Source organism: Furipterus horrens, unplaced genomic scaffold (assembly GCF_987537825.1).
Source record: "Furipterus horrens unplaced genomic scaffold, mFurHor1.1.pri manual_scaffold_4, whole genome shotgun sequence".
In the NCBI taxonomy this organism is placed as follows: Eukaryota; Metazoa; Chordata; class Mammalia; order Chiroptera; family Furipteridae; genus Furipterus; species Furipterus horrens.
The window spans coordinates 13,499,069-13,525,179 of NW_028327174.1; the positions used below are offsets into that span (position 1 = coordinate 13,499,069).

General features: G+C 40.8%; 1 protein-coding gene across 3 annotated transcripts in view; it reads left to right on the top strand.

Moving 5' to 3' along the window:
* Positions 1 to 9,903, top strand: part of SLC41A2 (solute carrier family 41 member 2) — a 91,503-nt gene extending 81,600 nt beyond the window's left edge. For all 3 annotated transcript variants that reach the window (XM_090272582.1, XM_090272580.1, XM_090272581.1), the window contains exon 11: positions 7,861 to 9,903. In XM_090272582.1, the coding sequence (XP_090128708.1) occupies positions 7,861 to 8,046 (186 nt within the window). In that variant the 3' untranslated portion in view covers positions 8,047 to 9,903. The remainder of the gene's footprint in view (positions 1 to 7,860) is intronic.
* Positions 9,904 to 26,111: the final 16,208 nt, after the last annotated feature.

Sequence of the window (26,111 nt, forward strand, 5' to 3'; positions counted from 1 at the left end):
TCCAACTATTGTTAATATAAGGAGGACAGTTTGTGCGACATCGATGTAACCTGGCAGCCAAGGAGAGTGGACTGCAATACGCATGTGTGAACAGTGACGACTTCACTGTACTATTCAGTGGGGGCAGTAGAGACGCTGTTGAGTGAGCATGTGTACTGTGTGGCCATTGCATTCAAAATGATTGAGCAAGTACAGCAATGAATGGGCATCCAATTTTGTGTTAAGCCTGAACATTCCTCTGTGGAAAATATTCAGATGATACAGAAGGCTGCAGCTATGGGCAACTGGTGATTGGCAGCTTTATCATGACAACGCACCAGCTCATGTATTATGTATTGTGCAGAATTTTTTGGCAAAACATCAAATCACCAAGGTGACTCAGCCCCACTACGGCTCAGATTTGGTGCCCTGTGACTGGCTTTTCTCAAAACTAAAGTCACCTTTGAAAGGAAAGAGATTTCTAACCATTAATGAGATTCAGGAAAATATGACGGGGCAGCTGGTGGTGATTGGGAGAACTGTGTGAGGTCCCAAGGTGCCTACCTTGGAGGGGACTGAGGTGTCATTGTCCTATGTACAATGTTTCTTGTATCTTGTGTCTTCTTCAGTAAAAGTCTCTGGTTTTCATATTATATGGCTGGATACCTTATGGACAGACCTCATATATGTAATTTCATAGCCAAACATTTTATGAAATATCCTTACTGTGTGCTTTATGTGCTATTCCTTTCTATTCTGTTTGTTCTATCTTATTTCATCTTTTAAAAAGATTGGTTACATTAAATCAGGGGTCCCCAACCCCTGGGTACTGGTCTGTGGCCCGTTAGGAACCGGGATGCACACACAGCAGGAGGTGAGTAGCAGGTGAGTGAGCGAAGCTTCATCTGTACTTACAGCCGCTCCCCCCCTCGTTGCTCCTGTTACTGCCTGAGTTCTGCCTCCTGTCAGATCAATGGGGCATTAGATTTCCATAGGAGCGGGAACCCTACTGTGAACTGTGCATGCAAGGGATCTAGGTTGCCTGCTCTTTATGGGACTCTAACGCCTGATGATCTGTGGTGGAGCTGAGGCGGAGATGCTAGCGCTGGGGAGCGGCTGCAAATACAGATGATCATCAGCAGAGAGGCTTGACTGCACAGAGACCATAATAAATCAACCGCTTGCAGGCTCATATAAACCCTATCAGTGAATGGCCAGTGACAATTAAGTTGCATCTGGTGGCAGGCTTTCAGTCAGAATCCAGCACTTATCTTAGCCCCCCACCCCCACCCCATTATTTTATTTACCACTTCTGTTGGCGTGCCTCTTTCCCGCACTGTGCACTTGTCTCAGTGACAGTTTTGGAAAGGCCACATGCTAACCCTAGCCAAAACGAGTAAAAAAACAAATGTTGCTGGAGAGCTCCTTTGAAAAAGGGGAAAGACCCAATGATGAGAAAGCAGAAGACTCTTAAGACTGCCAACAGAAAGAAAGCTGCATTTAAAATACACTACCAACAGTCCCATTTAAACTGCAGGCTCGTTGCGACCGGTGATTCACGTTCTCCAGGCCCACTTTGTATAATATGCGGCGACTGGCTATCTAACGAAGCCCTTAAACCTTTAAAACTGCTTTGCCCCATGGAGAGCAAGCACCCTACATTACAGGACAAGCCTCTGGAGTATTTCAAAAGACAAGAACATGAACACAAAGAACAGAAGCAATTACTGAAGGCGACCATGTCAGCAAATGTGTCTGCACTGAGAGCATCGTTCTTGGTGGCTCACCGCAGTGCTAAAGCTAAGAGGCCCTTTACTGTTGGTGAAGAGTTGACCGTGCCTGCTGCTAAGGACATCTGTCCTGAACTTTTAGGGAGAGGCTGCAGTTCAAAAGGTGGCACATGTTCCTCTTTCAGCTCGCACCATAATTAGACAAATTGATGAAATAGCAGAGGATATTGAGCCACAATTGGTAAAGGATTAATGAGTCACTGCAGTACGCAATCCAGGTTGACGAGTCTACTGATGTTGACAACAAGGGAAAAATGCTTGTTTTTGTGCGGTGTGTTCTTCAGGAGGACGGCATGAGGATACCTTAGGTGCACTTTTGTTGCCAACCAACACCACAGCTGCAGAATTATTCAAGTCTTTGAGTGATTCCTTATCAGGAAAATGGAATTGGTCATTTTGTGCCAGTATGGGCACGGACGGAGTGGCTGCCATGACTGGACAGCTTTCTGGTTTCACTGCTCAGGCCAAAGAGGTCACTTCTGAATGTGAGTCTACGCACTGTGTCATCCATAGAGAAATGCCGGCCAGCTGATAAATGTCACCTGAACTTAACAATAGTTTGTAGGATGTGATTAAAATTATCCATCACATTGAAGTACATGCCCTTAACTCACATCTGTTCTCGCAGCTCTTTGAGGAGATTGACACAGAGCACACACATCTCCTCTTATACACAGAAGTGAGATGGCTTTCTAAAGGGAGATCATGCCTCGGCTGGTATGGCTCAGTGGATTGAGTATCGGCCTATGAACCGAAAGGTTGCTGGTTTGATTCCCAGTCAGGGCACATGCCTGGGTTGTGGGCCAGGTCCCCAGTTGGGGGCATGGAAGAGGCAACCAGTCTATCTTTCTCTCATACATTGATGCTTCTGTCCCTCTCCTTCTGCCTCCCTCCTCTCTCTAAAAATAAAATCTTAAAAAAAAATAAAAAAGTAGATCACTGGCCAGAGTATTTCAGTTACGAGAGCTGCTATAGAGATTTCTTTTAGAAAAAGTTTTCTTTTTAGAAAAGCAGCACATTTCAGTGACACAGAACAGGTCAAAAAACTTGCTTACTTGTGTGACATATGCAGCCTCCTCAAAGAGCTCAATCTGTCGCTTCAGGGGAGAATGACAACTGTTCACGTCAGCAGATAAAGTGGCTGCATTCAAAGCCAAGCTGGAATTATGGGGGCAACAAGTGAACGCTGGGATTTTCAACATTTCCAACAAAATTAACAGAGATTTTGAAAGAGACAGAGCCAGGGCCTTCTTTCTCCCAGCTGGTGCATGTCACCTGTCTCGGCTTTCAGAAGACTTTGAGCAGTACTTCCCACACAGAAGACCCGCAGATGGGGAAGGAATGGATCTGGGACCCATTTGTGAATAAGCCAGGTGAATCGAGTCTGTCCATGCTAGAAGAGGATCAACTGCCTGAGATCACAAATGACGATGGCCTTAAAAGTATATTGGAGACAACTTCAAATCTCCATACATTCTGTATTAAAGTCAAGGCGGAATATCCTGAGATTGCCACAGAAGCACTAAAAAGTCTGCTTCTATTTCCAACATCCTGTCTTTTTGAAGCAGGGCTTTTGGCTATGACAGCAACCAAAATGAGATTACGGAGGAGCCTGGACATAAGCAACACACTTTGGGTGGCATTGTCTCCCATCACCCCTAGATAGGACCGCCTAGTTGCAGGAAAACAAGCTCGGGGCTCCCACTGATTCTGCATTATGGTGAGCTGCATAATTATTTCATTATATATCACAATGTAATAACAGAAATAAAGTGCACAATAAATGTAATGCGCTTGAATCATCCTGAAACCATCCCCCCTCTCTGGTCTGTGAAAAAATTATCTTCCACGAAACAGGTTTCCTGGTGCCTAAAAGGTTGGGAACTGATGCATGAAATGATTTCAGAACCCACTTATGGGTCACATATTCAAAAGATATTATATGCATGTTTTTTAAAAAGATACTTTACTTGTGCATGTATAAAACACCAGATACTAGGAGTCCTCCAGAGCTCCTTTAGCTGTTTCTTCTGTTATCTATCTCCATATTTTACTTGGGTTGCTCATTTTGCTTTATCAACTCAAAAGTTATTGATGAACTTTTAGTTATGGTAGATGAGGATTTAGCTACCTTACCCCATGGCTTATTTCCCCAGCTTTCATCCTTCTGACGTGCCAATGTTCAGTTTTTATTTAGTAAGTAAGTATTGTGTATAATCTGAGGCTGTAAATATCGTTCATCGTGGAGATGCTGCCCCTTTCAGTCCTGGGCAGCCCCCTGGGACGCGGGGTCAGCAGAGCGAGGGCCGGTCTCCTTTGGCAGTGAGCAGTTTTACCCTTTCCAGTGTCGCGGAAGGAAGACAGAATGACCTTTTCTGTGTGGAATTGCTGAATTAAGGAGATGAAGATCTTCAAATTTAACAGATATTGCCAAATTGCTCTCCAAAGTCGTGCCAGTTTACACTCCTGTTACCCATGTAGAGTTCTTTCTTTTCTTTTTTTACCAGAAAACGTGGGCTTCAGTGTTAGACTTCTGTGAGTAAGTCTCCAGCTAGGGGCTGTGCGGTCTTGGGCAGGTTTCTTACACTCTACACCTGCCTTAGTTTCCTTACGTTTCAGAAGGGATAGTAATAATCCAAAGCATGTTATAGACATGTTTTAAGAATTAAATCATTTTATACATGTGAACCTCTTTGAACACTGCTTGGCCTGATAAAAGGCCATTTCAAAAACAATATTTGCTATTATTATGGGTTAAAAATTGATTTTTCCCCCCCCAGTCAGATGGGTAGGAGGTGAAATTTAATGTAGTTTTTTTTAAAAAAAACTAATTAATTTATTTTTAGAGTGAGGAGAAGGGAGGGAGACAGAGAGATAGAGAAACATCAATGTTTCCTCTCACGTGCCCCAACTGGGAACCTGGCCCACCACCTAGGCATGTGCCCTGACTGGGAATTGAACCAGTGACCTTTCGGTTCACAGGCCAGTGCTCAGTCCACTGAGCCATACCAGCCAGGGCAATGTAGTTTTAATTTGCATTCCTGTATTATTAGTGAGGTTGAGCATCTTTTCATATGTTTATTCGTACTTAAAATTTTTTTAAATTGTATTGGATTATTTCTTTTTCTTATGAACTGTAGTTCTCTGTATATTCTCTAACTGTCCTGAATACTAATTTTTTGTCAGTTATATGCAAGGCAGACATTTTTTTCCCAAGCCTGGGGCATTATTTTTAACTTAATTTATGGTATTTATTGAACCACAGAAGTCTTTAATGTAGTTTATGCACCATTCCTTTAATATATTATGCACTTTATTTATGAAGTCTTTCCCTACATCAATGTCATAAAGACATTCTTTTATAAAACATTTCAAGTATTGCTTTTTATACTTGTCTTTACCTAGAATTGCTTTCAGAGTATGACGTAAGAGTGCCATTTTATTTCCATATGAGAAAGAATTTTCTCCTGAGTAGGGGGAAGCACCCCTCTTTTTGTGTAAAGGGCCAGATAGTAAATATCTCAGGTTTTGTGGATCATTTGGTCTCTGTCACAACTACATAGTTCTGTCATTGCAGTGCCAAAGCAGGTTACCTAACCTCTCTGAGTCAATGTGTCCAAATGAACACTAGGGATGATAATAGCACCTATTTCACGAGAATCTTGTGAGGATTAAATAATAGACTAAATAGACAGCAAGTAAGCCAATGGGTAGAGTTGTGTTCCGATAAGTGTTCATTTATAAAAAGAGGCAACTGGTTGAATTTGGCCCATGGACTCTACTTTGCCAACCCAGCTCTGAACAAATCTCCCATTCAATGCAGATGTTATACAAGGAATTAGTAAACTATGTATATCACATATACATAATATGTGATATAAATTTCTTTATATATTTATATATTAGTAATATGTAAATAAAATTATAAATTTATTTATTTATTTATTTGCCAATCTTCTAGAAATTAGCTTCATTCTCTTTGAAAGTTTTCCTCGTGCACACGAGTCAGTCAGCAAATTTCTTTATTGAATCTCCATATACTTCATTAATATAGAGTTTACTACATAACTCGTCCTGTTCATAGATAGCCCAAATGGTGTTTGCGTTTAAAGTTTTATCTTTTGGTGACTTTTATCCTTGACCCTAAAACTACCCTTTGAAGCCATGTGTTAGCATAAACTAGTGTCTCCCGAACAATAACCTTCTTATGCTTGTATCTCCCACCCTTTCTGCTCAGAACAAGCAGTTCTTTTTTTCAGAGGAGTCTCTGTGACATTGTCTCCAGCTGATCTCATGCAATCAATCAGGTGTTGAGTGTCTGCCTTTTAAGCTATCCACAGAAGACACAGGGGTGAACAAGTTCCTAGCACAATGCCCAGAAGTGGGCTGAGCCATTCAGGGCCCACTGGGCTGACTCTCGCTCTTGGTCTGTGCGTTATACTTTTATGAATGTAGCCTGCCACGTGCTGCCTTATTGCTTTCTCTTCATCCCCATACACTGCAGCCATGTTACTTATCTCAAAGTAAGCGTGACAGCTTTCTAGGCCCTTTTGGGTTTGTTTTCTTCAGATGAGGAAATTGAGGCTCAGAAGAGTAAGAAGCTTGCCCAATGTCATATAGCTGATAAATGGCAGAACTGGAAATCAGATTCAGACTTTATAACTCCAAGTCCAGGATTATTTCTGATATTCCATGCTTCCTCCACACACAAAAGAGATTGCCCTGATGACACCTTACGATTCCAAAACAGCCTTTGCCAGTGAAACACTAAGGAAGAATCAGCCTTATGTGGAGGGGAGAAAGTAGGATTGAAGTATAACTGCTTTCTCTGACAGATGTCCAAAGCCATCTGAAGTCCACTCCTTTGGACTACGTGTATGTCTCTCTTGTTGGACAAGCCACTTATCTTCCTGGTAAAGGTGTCAGAGCTAAACTACAGCTCTGGTTTAGAAGCCAAGGCAGACATCTCACCTCAAAGGCCTACTTGTCAGAATAGTGAAAGGTAGTGGACCCTTGGTGTAGACTCTGGGCCTAGAGTAGATTTCCCCCTGCACATGCCAGTATCTGAGAGGCCACAAATAGGAATAGCAATGACACCGTTAAAGTCTGCTAATAGCAGACACTATTGATAGTTTGTGTACCAGGTACTAAATTATTGAGTCTATTTAATCCTTACAACATTTTCATGAGATAGGTACTATTATTATCTCTAATGTTCATGTGGAGAAATAGAATCAGAGAAGTTAAGTAATTTGTCTATAGTCAGCTAGTAAGTGATAGAAAACTATTCTTAATCACTATACTGTATTTGCCAGCTTGTCCAAAACCACTGACCATTAACCTCTCTAATCTCAAGTCCCTCTTAATTCTTCAGGAGTTTGAAAATTAGAGAATTCTCCTAGTCTAAAGTGATCAAAGAAAAAATTTTTTTTATCTGATCCCCAAACTCAAAGCATCACAAAGGTCTTTATACTATTCCTGATATCCTAGAAAATACTTACACATATTACCTTCATATTTGAAGAGTACTATAAAATATTTTTACTCTTTCTATGTCTAAATCTATATCTATATAAACATGTCATTTCTCAATGCACTTACCTTCTGTTTATTGTTCTCACCGTTGCTGAAATCTTCCTTGGCAAACCACTAATGGCCTTATAATTAGTAAATGAATGGTCTGTTCACCATCTTTATTTCAATTGATACACTTGCATCTCAAAAGTTAAATGATTCCTAATTTTAAGTTTTATATCCTGCCTCATAGGATTATCATAGAAAGAAGTTGAAACATAATCGTGGTTTGGCCACTGTACAATACTATTAAATATGAGGATGATTGCAGTTATCGGGAAGCTGGAAGAAAATGAGATGATGTATATGAAATGTCTGAAGAAAAATTTTATTGCAGAGATACATGAAATTTTTTTGTTGTGAAAAGAAAATCTTTCTGTCAATTAAATATTTCTTGTTTTCAAGCATGATTCTTAGACGCGTGCTGTTAACTTTCAGAAAGCAGTAGACGTCTGGCCATGTTTACCAGGCCAGGAATACCTACTCGACAGGAGTAACCCCTGGCGTTCTCTTGCAGGTATTTACCTTGCTGTGGATTGCTGACTGGATGGTCCATCACTTCTGGAGGAAAGGAAAGGACCCGGACAGTTTCTCCATCCCCTACCTGACGGCACTGGGGGATCTGCTTGGGACAGCGTTGTTAGCCTTAAGTTTTCATTTTCTCTGGCTTATTGGAGATCGTGATGGAGATGTCGGAGACTAATAAATCCTACAAACTGCTCTCAAGTTACCAAGAAGGAAAACACAAGATAACAACCAATGGCTCTATTTCAAAAATCTTAAATTAGTAGCTTGACTTCTGCCAGGGTGCGTTTTAGTTGGCCCTGAGTCAATTAAATGGCCTTAATGTTTTTAAAAGGAATTTGTGTTGAAACCAGAATGAACAGTATTTGTGCTGCTTTTCTTAGAATAAATGATAATTCCACATAGACATAGGTACAAGCTCAAGCTCTGAAATTAATTATTAAATAGGAAAGAATATAGGATGTTTACAACGAATAATTTTAAAACCACAGACATAGCAGAAATCTACTTGGTTATTGTTTAACTTACAAAGCCAGTTTAGAGAAGAGTTCTGGTTTAGCCTTTCTTGTCTCACGGATGTGTGGCACTGCAGAGCATACCACACAATGAAAGGGGCCCTACCAAGCTTTTAATAGTTTTAACTATACCCACCTCTCTGCTAGCTGAGGACAAATTTGCCAATTACTTGCTCCTAGCATGATCTAAATATGTTCTGCTGAGCATAAGATAAATTCACTTTTACCTGCTTCTATGAACTTTCCCTATGCCAATGCTAATTTAATTTCTCCTCTACAAGTTCTTGGCAGGCTACCCTTGAAACACAGAATGACCTTGAGAGATCACTAATGCAAGTAATGGGTCATTTTTGATCATTGATTTGTTGGAAGAATGTCGATCTTTTTCAGAAGACTTAATAGTCAAAAACAGGAGATAGCTGAATTTGTAGAGACAAAATGTATGAAAAATGGTGTGTGTGTGTGACAGAAACAGAGACCCTTTTGATGGAGAAATGAATCTTAGCCTGCTGATAGCAAAGATCATAGTGCTATTAGAATATTAGCATTATATAGTTACTCTTAAACACATTTTTTTTGATTTACGTTTGTCATTTGGTCCAAAAATTTTGTTACTGCCCAGAATATAGTATTTCTTACCTACATTATAATCGTTTCTTCTCATTAAAAACCACTATACCATTTAATATAACATACAATTTAGAAGGGGCAGGTGATTCCTTTGCTCGTCTAAAGAAGTCTCTTGAGACTTTTAGGCTTATCGTTTTGTAAGAGAAGCTGCTGGGTTATTTCAGTGGTTGTTCGTGCCTGTACATATCATCTGTTTGCACAGGCTTATTTCTACAATTGTATACACTGCTATGTCTTAAATATTTTTCTAAAACTCTGCTCTATATTCCAAATACTTGACCTACACCTTAGTTATTTAATAGCTAAGCATTTTTATATAGTCCATTTTTTAAAAATTCAGCGTCATCTATGAAGATCATCAGATATTTAATAATTTAATTGATAAGGGAAGAAAATGCACATTAACTTCAATCATCATGGCTTACGTTGTGAGTTGGTGTTAATATTATATGAATAGTAGGTCGTTCATACACATATTGGGGGTCGTGTTCCTATTAAGCTCTTTAAAATAAGGGAACTGTGGTTTAGAGTTATATATTTTTGCTTATTTTAAAACTTTAATTATTCCACTCTTCTGCCTTATAATGAAGCTTCTAAGGCAGAGAACTGAACGAATTGTAGAATTTCTCCTTTGGAGAGTTATAATGCCACATAGTGAACGTTCTTATAAAGGAAAGAATGATTAAGTTACACTGATGAATATTTAGCTGCAAAGATTTTTTTATTTAAAAATCCATAAATAATTTATTTTATTTTATAGTAAAGCATTAGTAAATTACTTGTTTACATTTGGGCTGTATGATTCATAATCGTTTCTATTTCCCGCTGATTTCTATTTTGATTTTTAACATAAAATAGTGCACAGCAGACCACTTTTTTTTTTTTTTTTTTTTGCCAACCAGATTTTCAAAGCATTTATCAACAACTTCGGTGCATTACATAATCTAAAACACATTCGGATATACTGTATTATTTAGTACTCACAAGAGTACCTGTAAAATAGGTCAGGCGGATATTTCTTTCTCTGTATTACAGCAAAAGAAGCAAACTCCTAGACGTTATCTTTCACAGCTTGCGCAGCTGCAAGGTAACTGAATTGTGGCTAAGGAGCAGGTCTCCGATCTCCTAAGCCGGCCTCCTTCTATGACCCTCCAAATGCCCCAGGAGCACGTAACTGACCGAGAGGAGAGCAATGGAGAAACAGGATTACCTAACGTAGAATAGAGCACTGCTTCTCCTTACAGATTTCAGACAGGGAAAACTCCACTTAGTATATCTTGATGGTGAATATAGCCAACTGTGAATTATTCATGTTCATAAGACCCAGGAAAACACAGATAAATGAAAGTGTTCGAATGAAGAACAATGCCTTATTTCATAGAACATTCATTCCACCCCCCTTCCCAGGTCTACCCATTTTCCACAGACGCCGATAAATAATTAGGAAGACTGATTTGAGTTCTGTTTCCTTTCCATTTTGCTACCCAGTGTGGGTTACAGCAACAAAATGTCTAAAATGCATGTAGTAGGGAAAAAATGGGAAAATCAGTCATTGATTAACTGAATTAATTTATAAGAGGGATGTAGATTCCTCTAGAAAATGTTTACTGTTGTTTTTTTTAAACCTTTATATAAATGTGCAACGGATAGATAACTTCTTTTATTGACCCACAAAAACCATTTATTATCAGTCTTAAGTAATGTAAATTCACAGCATTTATTTTTATACAATATAAAAACTGCTTTCCAAACTTCTTCCCTTCACTAATCTCCCAGGCACTTTACACACAGATAATTTTTCAAAACCATTTTTTCATTCTTGGTCATCAACCATTTTTTTCTTTAAAAAATAAAGTTGTTTAGATCATGACAAAATGGGAACGTAGAGTGATGTACCTTCTGAAATACATCAAAAATTCCACATCATAGACGCTCAGCGATGTAGCCAGGTGAAGTACATTCTTAAAAGTCAGTATTGGGGTTTCCTTGCTGTATACTATATCTACGGTGTAGTCTCCCCGTTTATAACGGGCATCTTCCACCCTTGAATTGTTGTAAACTCCAATGAGAATAAAGCTGAAGAAATATTTACCCAGCCTCGTTGTAGGTACTTTTTGATAAACTACGTGGACATTGAGCCTGTGTGGAACCCAGAAGAGACTGGGGTGATCTATGTTTATATGTTGTATTTCTAAGTATAATCCATGGGCCTTGCCCAGACCTAGACCTCCAATCCATTGCCTTCCCACGTGTTCACTGTTTTAAGCGCTCCTCTCATTTTTCAGCTTGGATTCCTGAGTCCATCAATCTGTACTTACTGGACCGCTCTGGTTAGACACGCTCTCCACCTATGCTTTGCCTGCACTTGAGCAGCTGGGTAACGTGGCCGGTGGAAAACATGTGACTGCTCAGACAGATCTTTACCTCAGGCATCAACTGAACCCTCACCTGTCCTGCAGCCTCTATTTCTCTAATCACGTCGCTCTCTGGGAGATGGGGCTTTGGTCCCCTCCACTCAACTGGAAGTATCCCTGTCAGGCTCACCGACCATATTCCTGGCGCCAAATCCAGTAATCAGTTCTCAGTAAGGATTCTCATCTGATTGGGTCTGTAAAGGTACTGGACAGTCTCCTTCCTCTTTGAAATGCTTTCTCCCTTGGCTTCCAGAAATGTCTGGCTTCTGCTTTTATTTTCTACACCCCTGGAAGCCCCTTCTGTGTCTATTGGTTGTTCCTCCTCAATCGCTAAATGTTAGAATTCCCTACAGCTCAGTTTTTATGACCTCTCCTCTACTTTTTCTCCCTCCGAGACATAATCCATCTCATTGTTGGAAATGCCATCTATACGATTGTTGCCAAATTTATTTCTCCAGGTTAGGCCTCTCATCTGAGTTCCAGATTTATTTTTCCAAGCACCATCAACCACTTTGACCTACCTGACACATACAGACGACTATCCAACACCTATAGGGCTAATCTTAATATGTAAAGAATTAATACAAACCAGGGAGAAAAAGACCAACAACAAAATAATAAAATAGCCAAAGGCAGATGGTTCATAAAAGAAAATAAAAAATGAAAAGGATGCTCAGTATTACTCAAGTGGAAGGAAATACTAATGAAAATCACACTGAGATAAACATTTCTCACTATCAAATTGGTAAAAATTCAAAACCGGATCAAGCAGTGTCTTGGCAAGGCTGCAGGTGAATAACTACAATTGCTGGTGGTAAATGATAAATTTACCGTAATAAGAGTTCTGTAGAGGGGAATCTGGCCATAGCGACCAAAACCACAAATGCATTTGTCATTAGATCCTATAGTCAGTCCCAGTATGGCCACCATTAGATGCAGGCAAGCGAAGCCTCTGCCCTGGGCCCTCTGCCACTTGCAGTGGCTGGGGTTCAGCCAGGGGTCAAATCCAGTTCAGTGCCCCTTTCTGTAAATAAAGTTTTATTCGAGCGCAGCTCTGCCCATTTAGTTGCAAAGCTTAAAATACAATATTTACTGTCTGGCCCATGGCACACACAAAAGTTCACGCATCCCTGCTTTAGAATGAATTCTTCAAATTTTATTTCTGTCTTCCTCGGGTACCTGGGATGAGCCAGGATCGGCAGTGCCATCCAGGATGCCCCAGCCCGAAACTGATCCTGTGTGGGTCCATTTGCAAAAAGCAGCTGCCTTACAGTTTTGTAAATCACCACCCAATGCCTGGGACCAGCCAAGCTGACAGTCCAGTTCCTGTTTCTCCCCCTTTGGGGTCAGCCTTGTGTGGGTCCACCGGATGCCTCTGGGAAGTCAGACTCCTGCCTATGGGGTAATCCCTGGGCTCTTACGACCAGCTCCAGTTCCAGGAAAGCGACATGGTAAGCTGATCATTCTCGCTGGTGAGAATGCTAACAGGTTTCCAGAATGTATTCACATGTTGATTTGGAGTGACCCACGTCAGACACAGGATGAGTTCAAAGCTCTGGGCCACCGACAGTCCACAGCTCACCCTTGGACTCCAGCCTCAGATCTCTGTGGTCAGCCTTCTGACCTGGCATTGTCTCTGACCTAGGGCATCGAGTGTGGCAGGCATCCTGTCCCCTGCGCACCCCCATCAGTTGCACCCAGGAAGGTTTCCCCACCCTCTTGCAGGTTCTGTGCCACGTCCCAGGCAGCCCTCTGGGGTGGCCACTTCTCTCTCCTCTGATGGTTTAAACACCTCTGCTCTGCAACTGGCCCTTCCAGTTGGTGTCCTCTCTTCCCTCCAGTTGATATGGTGACATTGTGCTCTCCAAGGTAAGTCTTAAACTGTATTGAACAAGGATCGACTATTCATTGTATGGATGGGACCATTCTTCTCACTTTGCTCCCGGGGCCCTCACGTAGCCTCCCCACTGGTGACAGTGTGTGATAGGCAGGAGTCGTTAAGAAAAAAAAAAAATTCAAGGACACTTGCTAAAAATGGTAAGGTGGTCCTTTATTCAGGGCCATCACAATAGGTATGGGGACCACTGCAGTGAGGTTTTGCAGTGAGGAAGAGACATAGGCTCAACCCCAAACAGAGTGTGGCAGGGTGGTGGCAGGCATCCTGTCCCCTGTGCCCCCCCTTCCTTGTCAGGTTGCAGTCAACACTGAAAGAAATCACACCTAGAAATGTAGTAACCACAGCCAAAAGTTCAAGAGAAGACATGGTTGGAAGATGTGTGATTCTATATTTACACTATAACATTCCAAACAGTAAAATTAACATGATCAGAAAAATTATCCTCACATTTTCCTACATACTTTCGGGTAAGATTAGCATTTTTGGCTCCCATAACAAAGCACAGTAACAACCTTTGAGAAAGTCATTGGAAGCCAAGATTCACTGCAGGGGGGCAGGCAGGGCAAGATGGATGAGGTGGCAGCTCAAGCAAGGATATGAACAGTATTAACTAAATGGTGTTAGGGGACTGCAGAGGCCAGAAAATCTATACCATTCCAGTACAAATAGGTTCTGAAGAGCCAGAGCATTGCAAGTCATCACAGTTTTGTTACCTTTATCTTAACAGTGGAAGAAATTAGCTGGGAATGGCACATCTGGCAATAACACAAAAAGATTGTGCCTGGACACTGTGAAGAGTCTTTGATTTGCATTTATTGGACACACATAAGTTCCTCTTTTCTATTCATTATATTAAATCTTCATTGACAAATTTTTATAAGTCACATAGGCCCAAGAATTTTGTAAAATATTTTAAAATCAAATTGCTTATGAGGTCCAGCACCCTGCAAAGAATATTTGCCCGGAACCCTGCACACCTACATCCAACTTTTTGGACTCTATATACTACATAAATTCTACAAGGTAGACGTAATGATGTACGTCACAGTTATTCATTACAGCTTTGTTTGAAATAGCAGAAGAGAAGAGAACCACTCCAGGGCCTGGTGGAATAAACTCTTGTTTATTCACACTTAAGAGCACAATGCCAATGGGAACAATTTGTAAAATATTCTCCCTTTTGGTAATAATGAGGGAAATAAGGATACACATATGAGAAAGGAACACTGAAGGGAAAAACAAGAAACTAAAAAAAAAAAAAGAAATTACCTGGGGGCAGTAAGGTGCAGGGAAGCGGGGTGGGAACAAGATAGGTCAGTGTGGGCTTTGAAGTCATTCTGATTTTTGAGCCATGTGCATATTACTTATTCCCAAAATAACTGAAAACTTGTACTTGAAAAATATATTCTTTGACCTACTGATACCACTTCTAGAAATCTGCTTTAAGGTAATCAGCAGAATAGACATGGTAGCAATTTTCCATTTGAAACTTTTCATTTGAAAACAGGCTGAAAGTGTATATAATATTACATTACACAGTCAGTGAATTTATATTTTAAAAGTCCTTTGTTGAGTTAGAAAACATTCATAAGAATGTGTGAAAAACTCTGTGTAAAAATGATATGTGAAATAATTCCACTTTTAAAAATCCTTAAAATATGTTAAATATTTTTCCCTCTGGATGATGAGTATAGGACTTTTTTTTTTTAACTCTTCTGTATTGTCCAAATTTTCAATAACAAACATGTTACTTTTATATTTATTTTTAAATTGCTTTATAATTGTTACCTTTCTAGACAATAGATTAGCCACTGTAATGAGCATTTGACCATTTTTCAGGCTCTTAAAAAATTGACTTTGTTCTGCTTAGTAATGATTACTTAATGTATTTTAAAACTGTGAACCTCGATTTTATTCTTGCAGGTGAGGAAAGGTATTCCGTGGTTAGGGATGAGATACGTACATCATAAAAGCTGAATGAATGGTAATTATTATGAGAATATCTTTTCCTCAATGTTTTTAATGACATGTATCCACTTCTCAGTGGGATGGGTTCTAAGGACATGAATGTTGCCTTTGGGTTTGAATCCTGCCCCTGCTCCTTACTGAGCAGCGCAGCCTTGGGCAGGTCACTTAATCTCCAAGACTCCAATTTCCCATTCAGAAGATGGAGTCAGTAATTCTTACCTCACAAGGTGTCTGGGAAAGTTAAATGAGGTAAAGTGTATAGAACGAAATAACAGGAAGTGGGATGTATGTACTCAACAAATATTAGTTTTTCTGCTTTCACCCCTCCCCCCCAAAAAACCCTATTTCTACAAGATTAAAATAACAACTGTAGAATAAAAAATTATGGAGCTTGACCTATCTGTGAGAAAAGCAATCAGACGTTTCTTTCCTGCAGGGCTCAGAGAACAAGTTGGAGAACCAGAGATGCTCCCTCAAGGGCAGGGAGCCCCTGCTCCAAGGGCATAGCATTACCTCTAGGGCGTATGCACTTGCTGTCCATCCTTCTGAGCTCAGGTATTCATGATCGATATCAGTATGCATCGATACTATGTAGACTGTTAACATTCAGGCAAGGGGTGTGGTCTTCAGTGGAGTCATTTGGTAGGTTCTCTTTAAATTGTAAGGTTAAAGAATTTTCAAGAAACCAGAGGCAGAAAAATAATTACTTTTATATGTGGAAAACCTTCCTGAACATAACTGAGCTTTGGGAAACTAAATTGCCAGTTCATATACACTGTTCTTGCAAGGTGCATCGGGCTGGGCATAGGAAGGAAACATTGCTATTTAGGAGAAAAACAAATAAAGAAATGGCTCTCTTGTCTCCACATTTTAGAGGGTAGACTGGTTTCAAGGTGGCAGATGGCAAACACTGAAATCTCATCCCTTCTCCCCAAGTACTGAGAAATGATAAACATAGAAATGTCTTTTTTTAAACCCCGGCCAAAAGCAGATAGAAGTGGATGCTCAAGTCCTTCGTATAAAATGGCACAACATGCATGCAGTCCGCCCTTTGCACTCATGTATCTCCTTATAGTTACACCATCTTGGACACGTGGCCTCTAACGTCACTGTAGAAGAGAAGAGAAGACTGGGGAGTTGTGCTTTTTTAAAAAAGATTTTATTTATTTATTTTTAGAGAAGGGGAAGGAAGAGAGAAAGAGAGGGAGAGAAACATCACTGTGCGGTTGCCTCTTGCGTGCCCCCAACCGGGGACCTGGCCCACAACCCAGGCATGTGCCCTGACTGGGAATAGAACCAGTGACCCTTTGATTCACAGGACGGCACTCAATCCACTGAGCCACACTGGCCAGGGCCTGGAGTTGTGCATTTTTAAGGACCAGGAGTGGAAGTGGCCTACATCACATCACTTCCACCCTTGGCTTCAACTTAACTGCAAGGCAGGATGGGAAAGGTGGTCTTCCTGTGTGCCCAAGAAGAGGAAAAGGAAATGAAATTCGGTTGAATGCATGTATTTGTCTCCATCACAGAAGGCTACTTGGGGAACACAAGAAAGAAAGACCATACAGCTAGCAAAACTCTTCCAGGCAGAAAACCCAATTGACTTAACGTCGGATCTGACAGCCAATCAGCTGAGGACAAGTAAGGGTGGGGACAAATGGTAACTGAATCAGCTCTTCCTCTAACAAAGGGAAGTAGGCAGAGGGGACAGTTGTCATCTCTGGGGTGCACACCAAACCAGTCTGAACATCAGAGGGGAGGTAACATGGAAGGTCATTTTATCAGCTGCTAAGAACAGAGCAGAAAACAATCCGTGCCTTATACTTTATGCAATACCATAGCTAGGTACTTTCAGAAGTAAAAATTGCAAAGTTATATAACATGAAGAGCTAATAAGAGAAAGAACCCCATCCCTGCCAACACACAGAATATGCATAAAAAATGACTTGGGTGACTTTTTTTAACGGTAACTCTCCAGCTGCCTCTAGACTGTTTAGGAAGTAAGATAACCTTAGATTGAATGTGGTCGAATCTCTCTTCCCCTCATGTCAAAATTAGTGTTTCTATCCATAAAATGGAGACTAGAAACAGCTCCAGAAGTCCTCCTGGGAATGAAAAGTTAAAGGGATTCAATCTAACTTGGGTAAATTGTATTCCAGAAGCAACTCTGGGCCCAGGGTTGGACAGATAGTAAAGTCCCACATGGGTGAAACTAAAGCCTTTATAGATGATTTCCAGAAGTTTTTCCACCCCAAGGTCAGTAGTCAGGTAGCTTTGGGATCTAGGTTTCTTCTCTCTGGCGGTCTACTTCTCTTGATGACTCAACAGTTGATTTTCATATCAGTTATTGAGGCATTACCATTGTACATAGAATAACTGTGTGTGTGCACATGCCTGCATACACAGACACGAGTATGCTGTTTGTACCTGACCATCAAATCTGCACTTGATGCTATGCCTTTCATCTATGGTGTACATCAGCACCAGGAACACCAGGAAGGTAGTTTACACCTGGTACTGCCTATGACTTGTTAAATAGTTCCTCTTAAAAGGGCATCATTTGAATAGGAGACTTTGTTGCTGTAGCTATGGAGAGATATGTATGATACATTCATTGAAAAGTGATTTTTTAAAAAATTATTACTTGTGTGTTGATTCTTTAGTACCTTAATGGTTTCTGTTGATAGCATTTCAGAAATTGAATAGAACAGATTATGAAGTGCCTCTTTTATAGAGTGACTAGCTCATGACAGATGCTAATTGGACTTGGCATGATCTAGTGGCTTCATGTAGCTTAATATTAAAGGGGTTGGTTTTATAGTCCCCAATGAAAGCTGACCTAGACCATGAGTGACGTTCATGAGTTTATATAAAGTGCTATATGTGAAAACACTTCCCCTCTTAGCACTTAGGAGAGTTTAAAGGATTAAACAAAGTACTTGCAGTGCATAGTCAATAATTTGTACGCAGGTCAGACATTTACATATGAGAAAATTCATAGCAGTTATTGATGAGTAGAAATTGTAAATCAACCGAATGTCCAACAAGTAGAGGGATGGTTTTAAAAATTATGGTATGTAATTTGCAAAGTATATATAAAGTACATATCATCATGTATGGCCATATTTTCCAAAAATATTTAATAGCATGAGGGAAGTTCTCACAATAAAGTGAAAAAAGTCAGGATATGTACAGTTAGATCTTCTTGTGGGTTGCCTGCCCTCACCACCACCCAGGGATTAGGGAGGAAAAAAGAAGTCACTTGGGTTTACCAATTCTCCTGGTAAGTTAATGCAAGGAACTTAATACAACCCAGGTAAGGAGGAGTACATGCCTCAGGAAGGGAAACAATTCTCACTAAGGCCAGGTCTATAATTTCAGATCTTATTTTAGGAAAACAGCATCACAAGTCAACTTTATTTCCCATACCACCATGATCTCCATCTCAACCCCCACAGCCAAGCCTGTCAGTGGTCTCCCTGACCGTGCTCACTGCTGCCCCTGATGGAGCCAACAGAAACTGCAACCCACCCGTAGGTAGTCCACAGGCTGTGAAATTTGCAACACAGGGACAGGACTTAGTGAGCTTGTTATTTCTACAGTGATGAGTGGCCACGTGCTCAAGGGAAAAGGAGCAGGTTGGGGAGACCAAGGGAAGAAGGGAGACAGTGGGAAGAATTCAGTTATAAGTGAGGTCCGTGTGGCACAGTCCTAAAGGCCTAGTGGTATTTCTCACTGCCCCACATTAAAGTCCCCTGAGCGCCTAAAAACAAACAAACAAAAAAACCCACTGATGTTGAGACTCTACTAGTTGAGTCATCTGCGGGGCTGGCCACTTCATGGCTCTCGTGCAGAAGGCCAGGGATGCAGCTAATCAGCTCCCATCCCCCTCCACAGTTGAGTGCGCTTTTGTCACAACCATTGAATCATTCCTTAAAGGATTTCCAATCTCCTTTGGAAGGAGTGTACATCTGGTTCAGAGAAAGGGTTATGCGAGACGCTGGCCTCCTTTCCTACCTTGAGTGGACCATGGCAGCCCCCCCACCATGGACCACTGAACACTGGAGGTGAGGCATCAAACAAAGGCCCCAACTCCCTCTTCCCTAAGAGTAGCTCAGACATGCTCTGGGGACAGAAGTGCGAAGGGGCCTCCCACAGGACTCATGGGGACTTTGAGCTGGAGGAGAGATAAGAAATGTGTGGTGTACGTATAATCATGCATTTTCAAAAGATGGGAAGGAAACAGATCAAACTAATACCATTATTTATCCAATGGTGAGGTTTTAGATGATTTTCTTTTCTCTTCATGCTTCTCTATATTTCCCCAATTTTCTGCACAAATATGCGTTATTATTGTATTTTTTAAAGCTACATATCCTACAAAAAATGGAACCCTAGCCTTCCAAAAGTATGTGTTCTAAGTGGGATTTTCAAGTGAGATTTACTGTTTCAGCATTCACTGTGCTCCAGTGGTTATGAGAGAGGATGTCTGCTCGTCGCCCAGGCTACTGTCTGTCCCTCTCTTCAGTGCTAACATGAAGTTGATTGACATCATCACTAGATGGTGATTTAAGGATCTTCTGCATCTTTTTAAGCCAAGCAAGTAATATGTTCTGTATGAAATGTCTAGGAGCACACAAGACAAGAGCTCTTCATTGCATTTGTAGGTTTCGGAAACCTCTATTAGACATCTGTGGGGCAAAAACATATTCTAACATGTTCTATTGAATATTACACACCACAGAATCTGCTTAAGCCCTGGTGTGCAACAATATATATTAAATACAACTTCAGTTACTAATGTGACACCCTATTTCTGACCAAATTATTGGAGCATGTCATCCTTTGGATTCAACCGTATCAACCACATTCATTGCTATGTACCATCAGAAGTAAGATGGTACCCTCACGTTTATGGGTAATGCCCACAAAAGTAAAGGGTTAAATATAGGAATATGTTACGCTCATTTAGTGTGGTAAATGGATGTGACTTTGCTTAGCTAGAGAAGATCTTGGCTCCCGAAACTACTAGCTCAAAAGACAGAGGTCCTTTAAGGGGATCTGAGGGATGGAAGCCAATTTCCTTTTCTTTTTTTTAAGACTGATTTTAGAGAGAGTAAGGGAGAGAGAGAGAAACATTGATTTGTTGTTCCACTCACTTATGCATTCGCTGGTTGATCCCTGTGTGTGCCCTCACCCGGACTGAGCCCACAACCTTGGTGTATGGAGACCACACTCTAACCAACTGACCTACCTGGCCAGGGCCCCTATTCCCTTTTCTTTAGTGTATCTTTCAGTCACCCTTGTGATGCAGAAGCACAGGTAGGGTTGATTTTGAGGTTTAATTCGAAGATATTATAAAGCATTTCACATGAGGAAGAAATTTAGACTTCTTTGTTATTTACCCAGAAGGCTGAATAATTTCAGGGCAAAGAAAAATGTGGTTAGTGGTCTCAGAGGAATCAGCACATTAACCATCCTGCAGGATTTTAGAACTATTCTGTGTGGGTTAATGGATACAATTAACACCAAAGTGAGACACCATATGTAAGTAATTGAGGCTGTTTAACACAGTTATTGACTATACAAATCTCTGGGCTGTGAATTAGTCAGTCTCACAATTCATTAGAGAATGTAATTAGCAAGACTTTATTGGATTTCATTATTGGCTCCAGAGCAGATTTGTATGGGAAGCACCTTGGCAGGTAGTTTTCTGAGAAGAATGCCCTCAGTGCCCTCATTTCCGTGTTTGGTTTGAAGTGGGTAAATATGTATTTTCAGATAGATTCGGTTTATCAGACTTATCCTGACTCTCACTGCATCTCATCGTACCCCTCCCCCACCTCGCTCCAATCTTCAACGGCTCTCTTTTCCCCATCACATCAAACGGACTCTTCTGCGCAGCCACCAAGGTCCTTCATAAGTCTCCCTGTCCCTCATTTTACTTCAACACGCGTTTGGCTGGTGTCAGGCCTGGCCTCCTCATTGTCCGCCTTATCAACTGAGCTCCATTCTTACTTTCCTCCATGTTTGGCTCCTGTCAGTCATTGGACAAAGAGTCATTTATTGAGAAAAAGGGAGTCAGAAGTAGGTAAGCCCACGGAGCAGGGGTGATGATTTGAATCTGCAAGAAAGGCAGTCCTGGGAAAAAGCTTTCCTGCAACCTAACCAGACTGACCTTATCGCGCCAAGGTTTTCAACACTGGCTGACCATGAGGATCACCTGGAAGCTTTCACAAAAGGGTGCCGCCTGGTTCTACACCCAGAGATCCTGGCTTAACTGCTTTCAGGTTGGGCCCAAGCATTCAAATGTTTTCCCAGCTGATTCTAGATTCTAGAGCACAGCCAGGTTACGAACGATGCCTTAGGAGCCCGGTGAACATTGACGTGCACGTAAATCGTGGGGGTGGGGATCCGATGAAGATTCGGGTTCAGCAGGCTTGGGGTGAGGCTTGACATTCTGCATTCCTGAAGAGTTCCCAGGTGATGCAACAGATTCCACCTCCAGTCTCTCTCCCGGCCCAGTCCTCCAGCTGGCAAACACTCAGACATCTTATCTGTCTCGGTACAAATGGAAGAAGGTAAGTTGGCTCCAAACTGAAAAATCTGCCTCCTGAAATGGAGTTTCCTCCTGGAAGAAGAGTTGAAACAAGATGGCCAGGGCTGATGATGCTGCGGGGCAGAGGTTCCCAGTTTCCCTAGTGTTCTGAGTGGGAGCATCACCCTTTTGGGGTTCTTTCAAGATGCATTTGGAAGTTAAAATTCAAACGCTATAAAGTCTTGCTCCTCGTTGCTCGTAGGTAAGCCCTTTTGACTCATTTCCATCTCTAGGTCTTTCCGTGGCTACTTCCATAGCTTTCAACTACAGGCGCACCGGGGAGATACTGCAGGTTCGCTTCCCGACCAGCACGATAAAGCAAGCGATCACCTTTTTCCTGGTGGAGAGCCTTGCCTTCAATCTGTAAAGAACAGCTGTGAAGTGCAATCGAGGGAAACGCGACAGGCTGGAGTGTGTCTGCGTGTGCCTCTCCCGCTGTCTCCTGACTTCTTAGCCTTAAGCAATATTTACTAATGACCAACATGAAAAAATGCAACGCTTACTTTACACCATCTCCTTTTCCGACGCTTTCCTCCCCATTTTGTTGGTTATATTTTTTAATAACCAGCTCTTATTTATGGATAGTTTTATAACTATAGGTAATATGCTTCAGCTTCTGTTTCTGGGTCCTTAATTGTTAGATATTGAGCAAAATCTAACCAATATTCCTCACCAATATAAAAAAATAAAAAGACTCGCACCCCAGTTTATACTTCTACTTCTCCCTCTCTCCTTCTCAAGTCCAGTTTGCCTTGTGGTTATTTTGTCAAGTTTATCAAAACGGAAAGCTATGTTTACAGAAACACCATTAATGAAGAACCTGGGCAGGCTGACCGGACCACAAATAGGAAGTGTCCTATGGCGGTGCCCCTCAGACTCAGGCCATCGAAGGGGAGATTCAAAGTCAAAGTCAGACTTATTCCCCTCCTTTCAACTCTGTCAAATACTCTGAATTGTGCTATGGTTAGTTTGTTTTGCTTTTGAAATTAATATTCTTGTACAGTCCCCCACCCCCGTGCTTTAAAATTATCTTCTTTCTTGATAGGGAAAAAATTTTCCCTATAACTAATATCTTCCAGCTGTTTAATCCATTTTGAGCACACTAATCTACACTGATGTTCTAGGCTTATTTGCATAGAAGTTATTGTGGGAATACTTTTTGTTACGTTCTTCCATAAGTTTCACTGTTCTTGGAGCTCATGTTCTTGTCTTTCTTAGATTTGTTTTTCCTTTTGACATAGGAGGTCCTTAATTTACTTTTTCAGATGAAGTATATAGGTGTTTGCATGTCTGAAAATGGGTTTTTACATAACTGAGTTCTTGTATGTCTGTAATCTGTTATCTTCCCCCCATACTGGAATTATATTTTGGGTAATGCTACATTCTGAATCATTTTCCTTCAGAACTTTGAAAGCATTTCTCTACTGCCTTCTAGAATTTAGTTTCATTAAAAAACAAAGTAGTGGTCAAGAGTATGAAGCCAGGCTGCTGGGCTGACGTCCAGCTCTGCCACCTGCTAGTTGTGTATCCATGGGTACATTTCTTGGCATTTTCATCTGAAAAAAATGGTAGTAATAATATTTGCAGCTAAGTCATAGACTATTGTGAAGATTAATTGAGTTAATATATATAAAGTGATTAAAACATCTATTTGCACATAGTAAGCCCCATAAAATGCTAGATTAAACATTAATTTCATCATTATCATCATCCTTATATTTATCCTGAGTATTCTGAAATTTCATAATACTCCAGCTATGTGGGCCTTTTTGCACTCAATGAACTTAGTACTTAGAAGACCCTTTCAAGTATTTTCCTTTAGTTCTGGGAATTAAAAAATTAAATTAAAAAAAAATTTTTTCATGCCCTGACCTGTGAGGCTCAGCTGGTAGGCACTATCCCTCAGGGTGAAGGGTTGCAGGTTCAGTCTGTGGTCGGGGCACATGCCTGGTTTGCTGGTTTGGTCCTTGGTGAGGGAGCATGTATGAAAGGCAACAAATTGATGTTTCGCTCTCACATCGATGTTTCTCTCCCTTTCGTTCTCCCTCCCGTCCCCTCTCTGTAAAAATAAATATAATAAAATCCTTTAAAAAATAATTTAATGCATTTCATTTTCTCCTTTTCTTTTTCTTGTATGTCTTAGTTAAATGTGGGCCCTTATGTGTTTCTTTTTTTCTCAATTTTTTTCATTTCCTTGTCTTTTTGTTCTGTATTCTGGGAGATTTTCTCCTCTATTTCTTCCACCTTATTTATTACATTCTTCATTTCTGCATTTATATCTTTGTCACAAACTGCTTCTTGTTCTTTTGGTTAACACCTTGGAGTTTATAATGGGTATGATATATCTCCATATCTCTTTGTGGCTTTTAGTTAGATTTGTTTTATGATCTGCAATTTCTGCTAAATTATCTTGGTTTCATCTAGCACATGATGAAAAATAGTCCTTTATAGATCCCTCACATATTTCAAACACTCTATATTTTTCCATGATATTAATTCCACCCTCCCATAATAGACATTTTTAAAAAGTCCCACTTTCCAACTCCATGTAACTAGGATATAGAATATGCTCCTTTGAGAACTCTGATTCTAAAGTTATTATTCAAGGAAGCTGCTGGCAGACCAGGTATCTCTTTTGCACTGGGGGAGGTAGAGGCAAAATTTCCAGGGATCTGCAGTCACGGGGCCCACAGCGGACCCCACAGCAGATCCCTTACCAGATTAGTTCCACAGGATGGTTCTGGGTCATGTTCCTGGAGACTCGACTCTGAGTTGATGCCTCCAGTTCTTTCAAAGATTGTCTAAGATGCCTAATATCCAATAATAAGTATACTTGCCTAATGACAACTTTCTAGTTGGACTCATCTCCCAGATTTTGTTCACACTGCCCATGGGACCTGGCCACACGGATAGCTAATGAACCCCACCTGTTGGCATTCATTTCCTTGTGTCATCTTCCTTCCTTGAGTGTGAGAAGGCTGGGCATATGGACTCACTTCTGATGAATGGAACATGGCAGACATGAAGGGATCCCACTTCGTTCCTGGCGCTCACTCTCTCTAGCTCTCTCTAGGATCGTTCACCCTGGGGAAAGCGAACTGCTATGATGTCATAAGTCAGCCCCGTGGAGAGAGGCCTCTGCGGGAAGAAACTGAGGACTGCCCAAACCCTGGGAGCAGGTCACTTCATTATCAGTTGAGCTTTCAAATGAGACCGTAGCCCCAGGTGTCAGCTTGACGGCAACCTCAGGAGAGCCCTTGAGCTGGAGGCACCCAGCTAAACTGCCCCCAATTTCTGGCTCACAAAACCTGTGAGAAAATAAAGGTTCGGTGCTTTTCAGCCACTAAGTTTTGGGGTAATTTGTTATGCAGCAATAGCTAATGAATACAGGTGTCACAGATTTGACTTCTTCAAATTACCTTCCTCCTCTCATAGTCTTCCGCGTCTCAATAAATGACACCCTATCCTTCCACTTGCTGAGGTCAAAAACTTGGAACCATCCTTGGTTTCTCATTCTCTCCTATAACTAGAACAAGAGGGGGTAAATTCAATTGCTGAGTATGTCATTTTCAACCATTATGTTGTAATCTTCATTGCTTGCCATCCTTACTAAATGGTGGTTTTAGTTTTGTATTTGCCATTATATTCTTTTACAAGAAGCTTTTGTTTATTAAACATTTTATAATGATATGTCCCTTGGTGTGGGTTTTTTTGAATTCATTGTGCTCAAGACGTAGAATCCCTCCTTTACTTCTGGGAAAATATCCACTATTATTTGATAATTTCCTGCTCACTGTTTTATCTCCCTGGAATTCCTATTAGTTGGAAATTGTACCTCCTGGGAGATTAACAACCTCTCATCTTTCTTGTTTTCTGTCTTTTTTTTTTTTTTTTTTTTTTTTTACTTCTTTCTGTGAGGTTTCTTTATCTCCTTGTTCTTCATTTATATTGGCTATCCTGTTTTTAATTTCCAAGAGCTCTTTCTATTTGCTATTTATCCCTTGTTCTTGGCACAGATACAATGTCCTCTCTGACCTCTTGGAAGATACCAGCTCCACCTGGTATTTTTGTTTTAATCGTCTCTATTTCCTCGCAATTTATTTTTTCCTCTTTGCTTTGTGTGCGTTCTTTTGCTTTGGATGGATTTCCCAAATATTTGGAGATTGCTGGCTGTATGCTTTGTTAAAAGATAAACCGAGGCATATTAAAACTTTTAAGAGT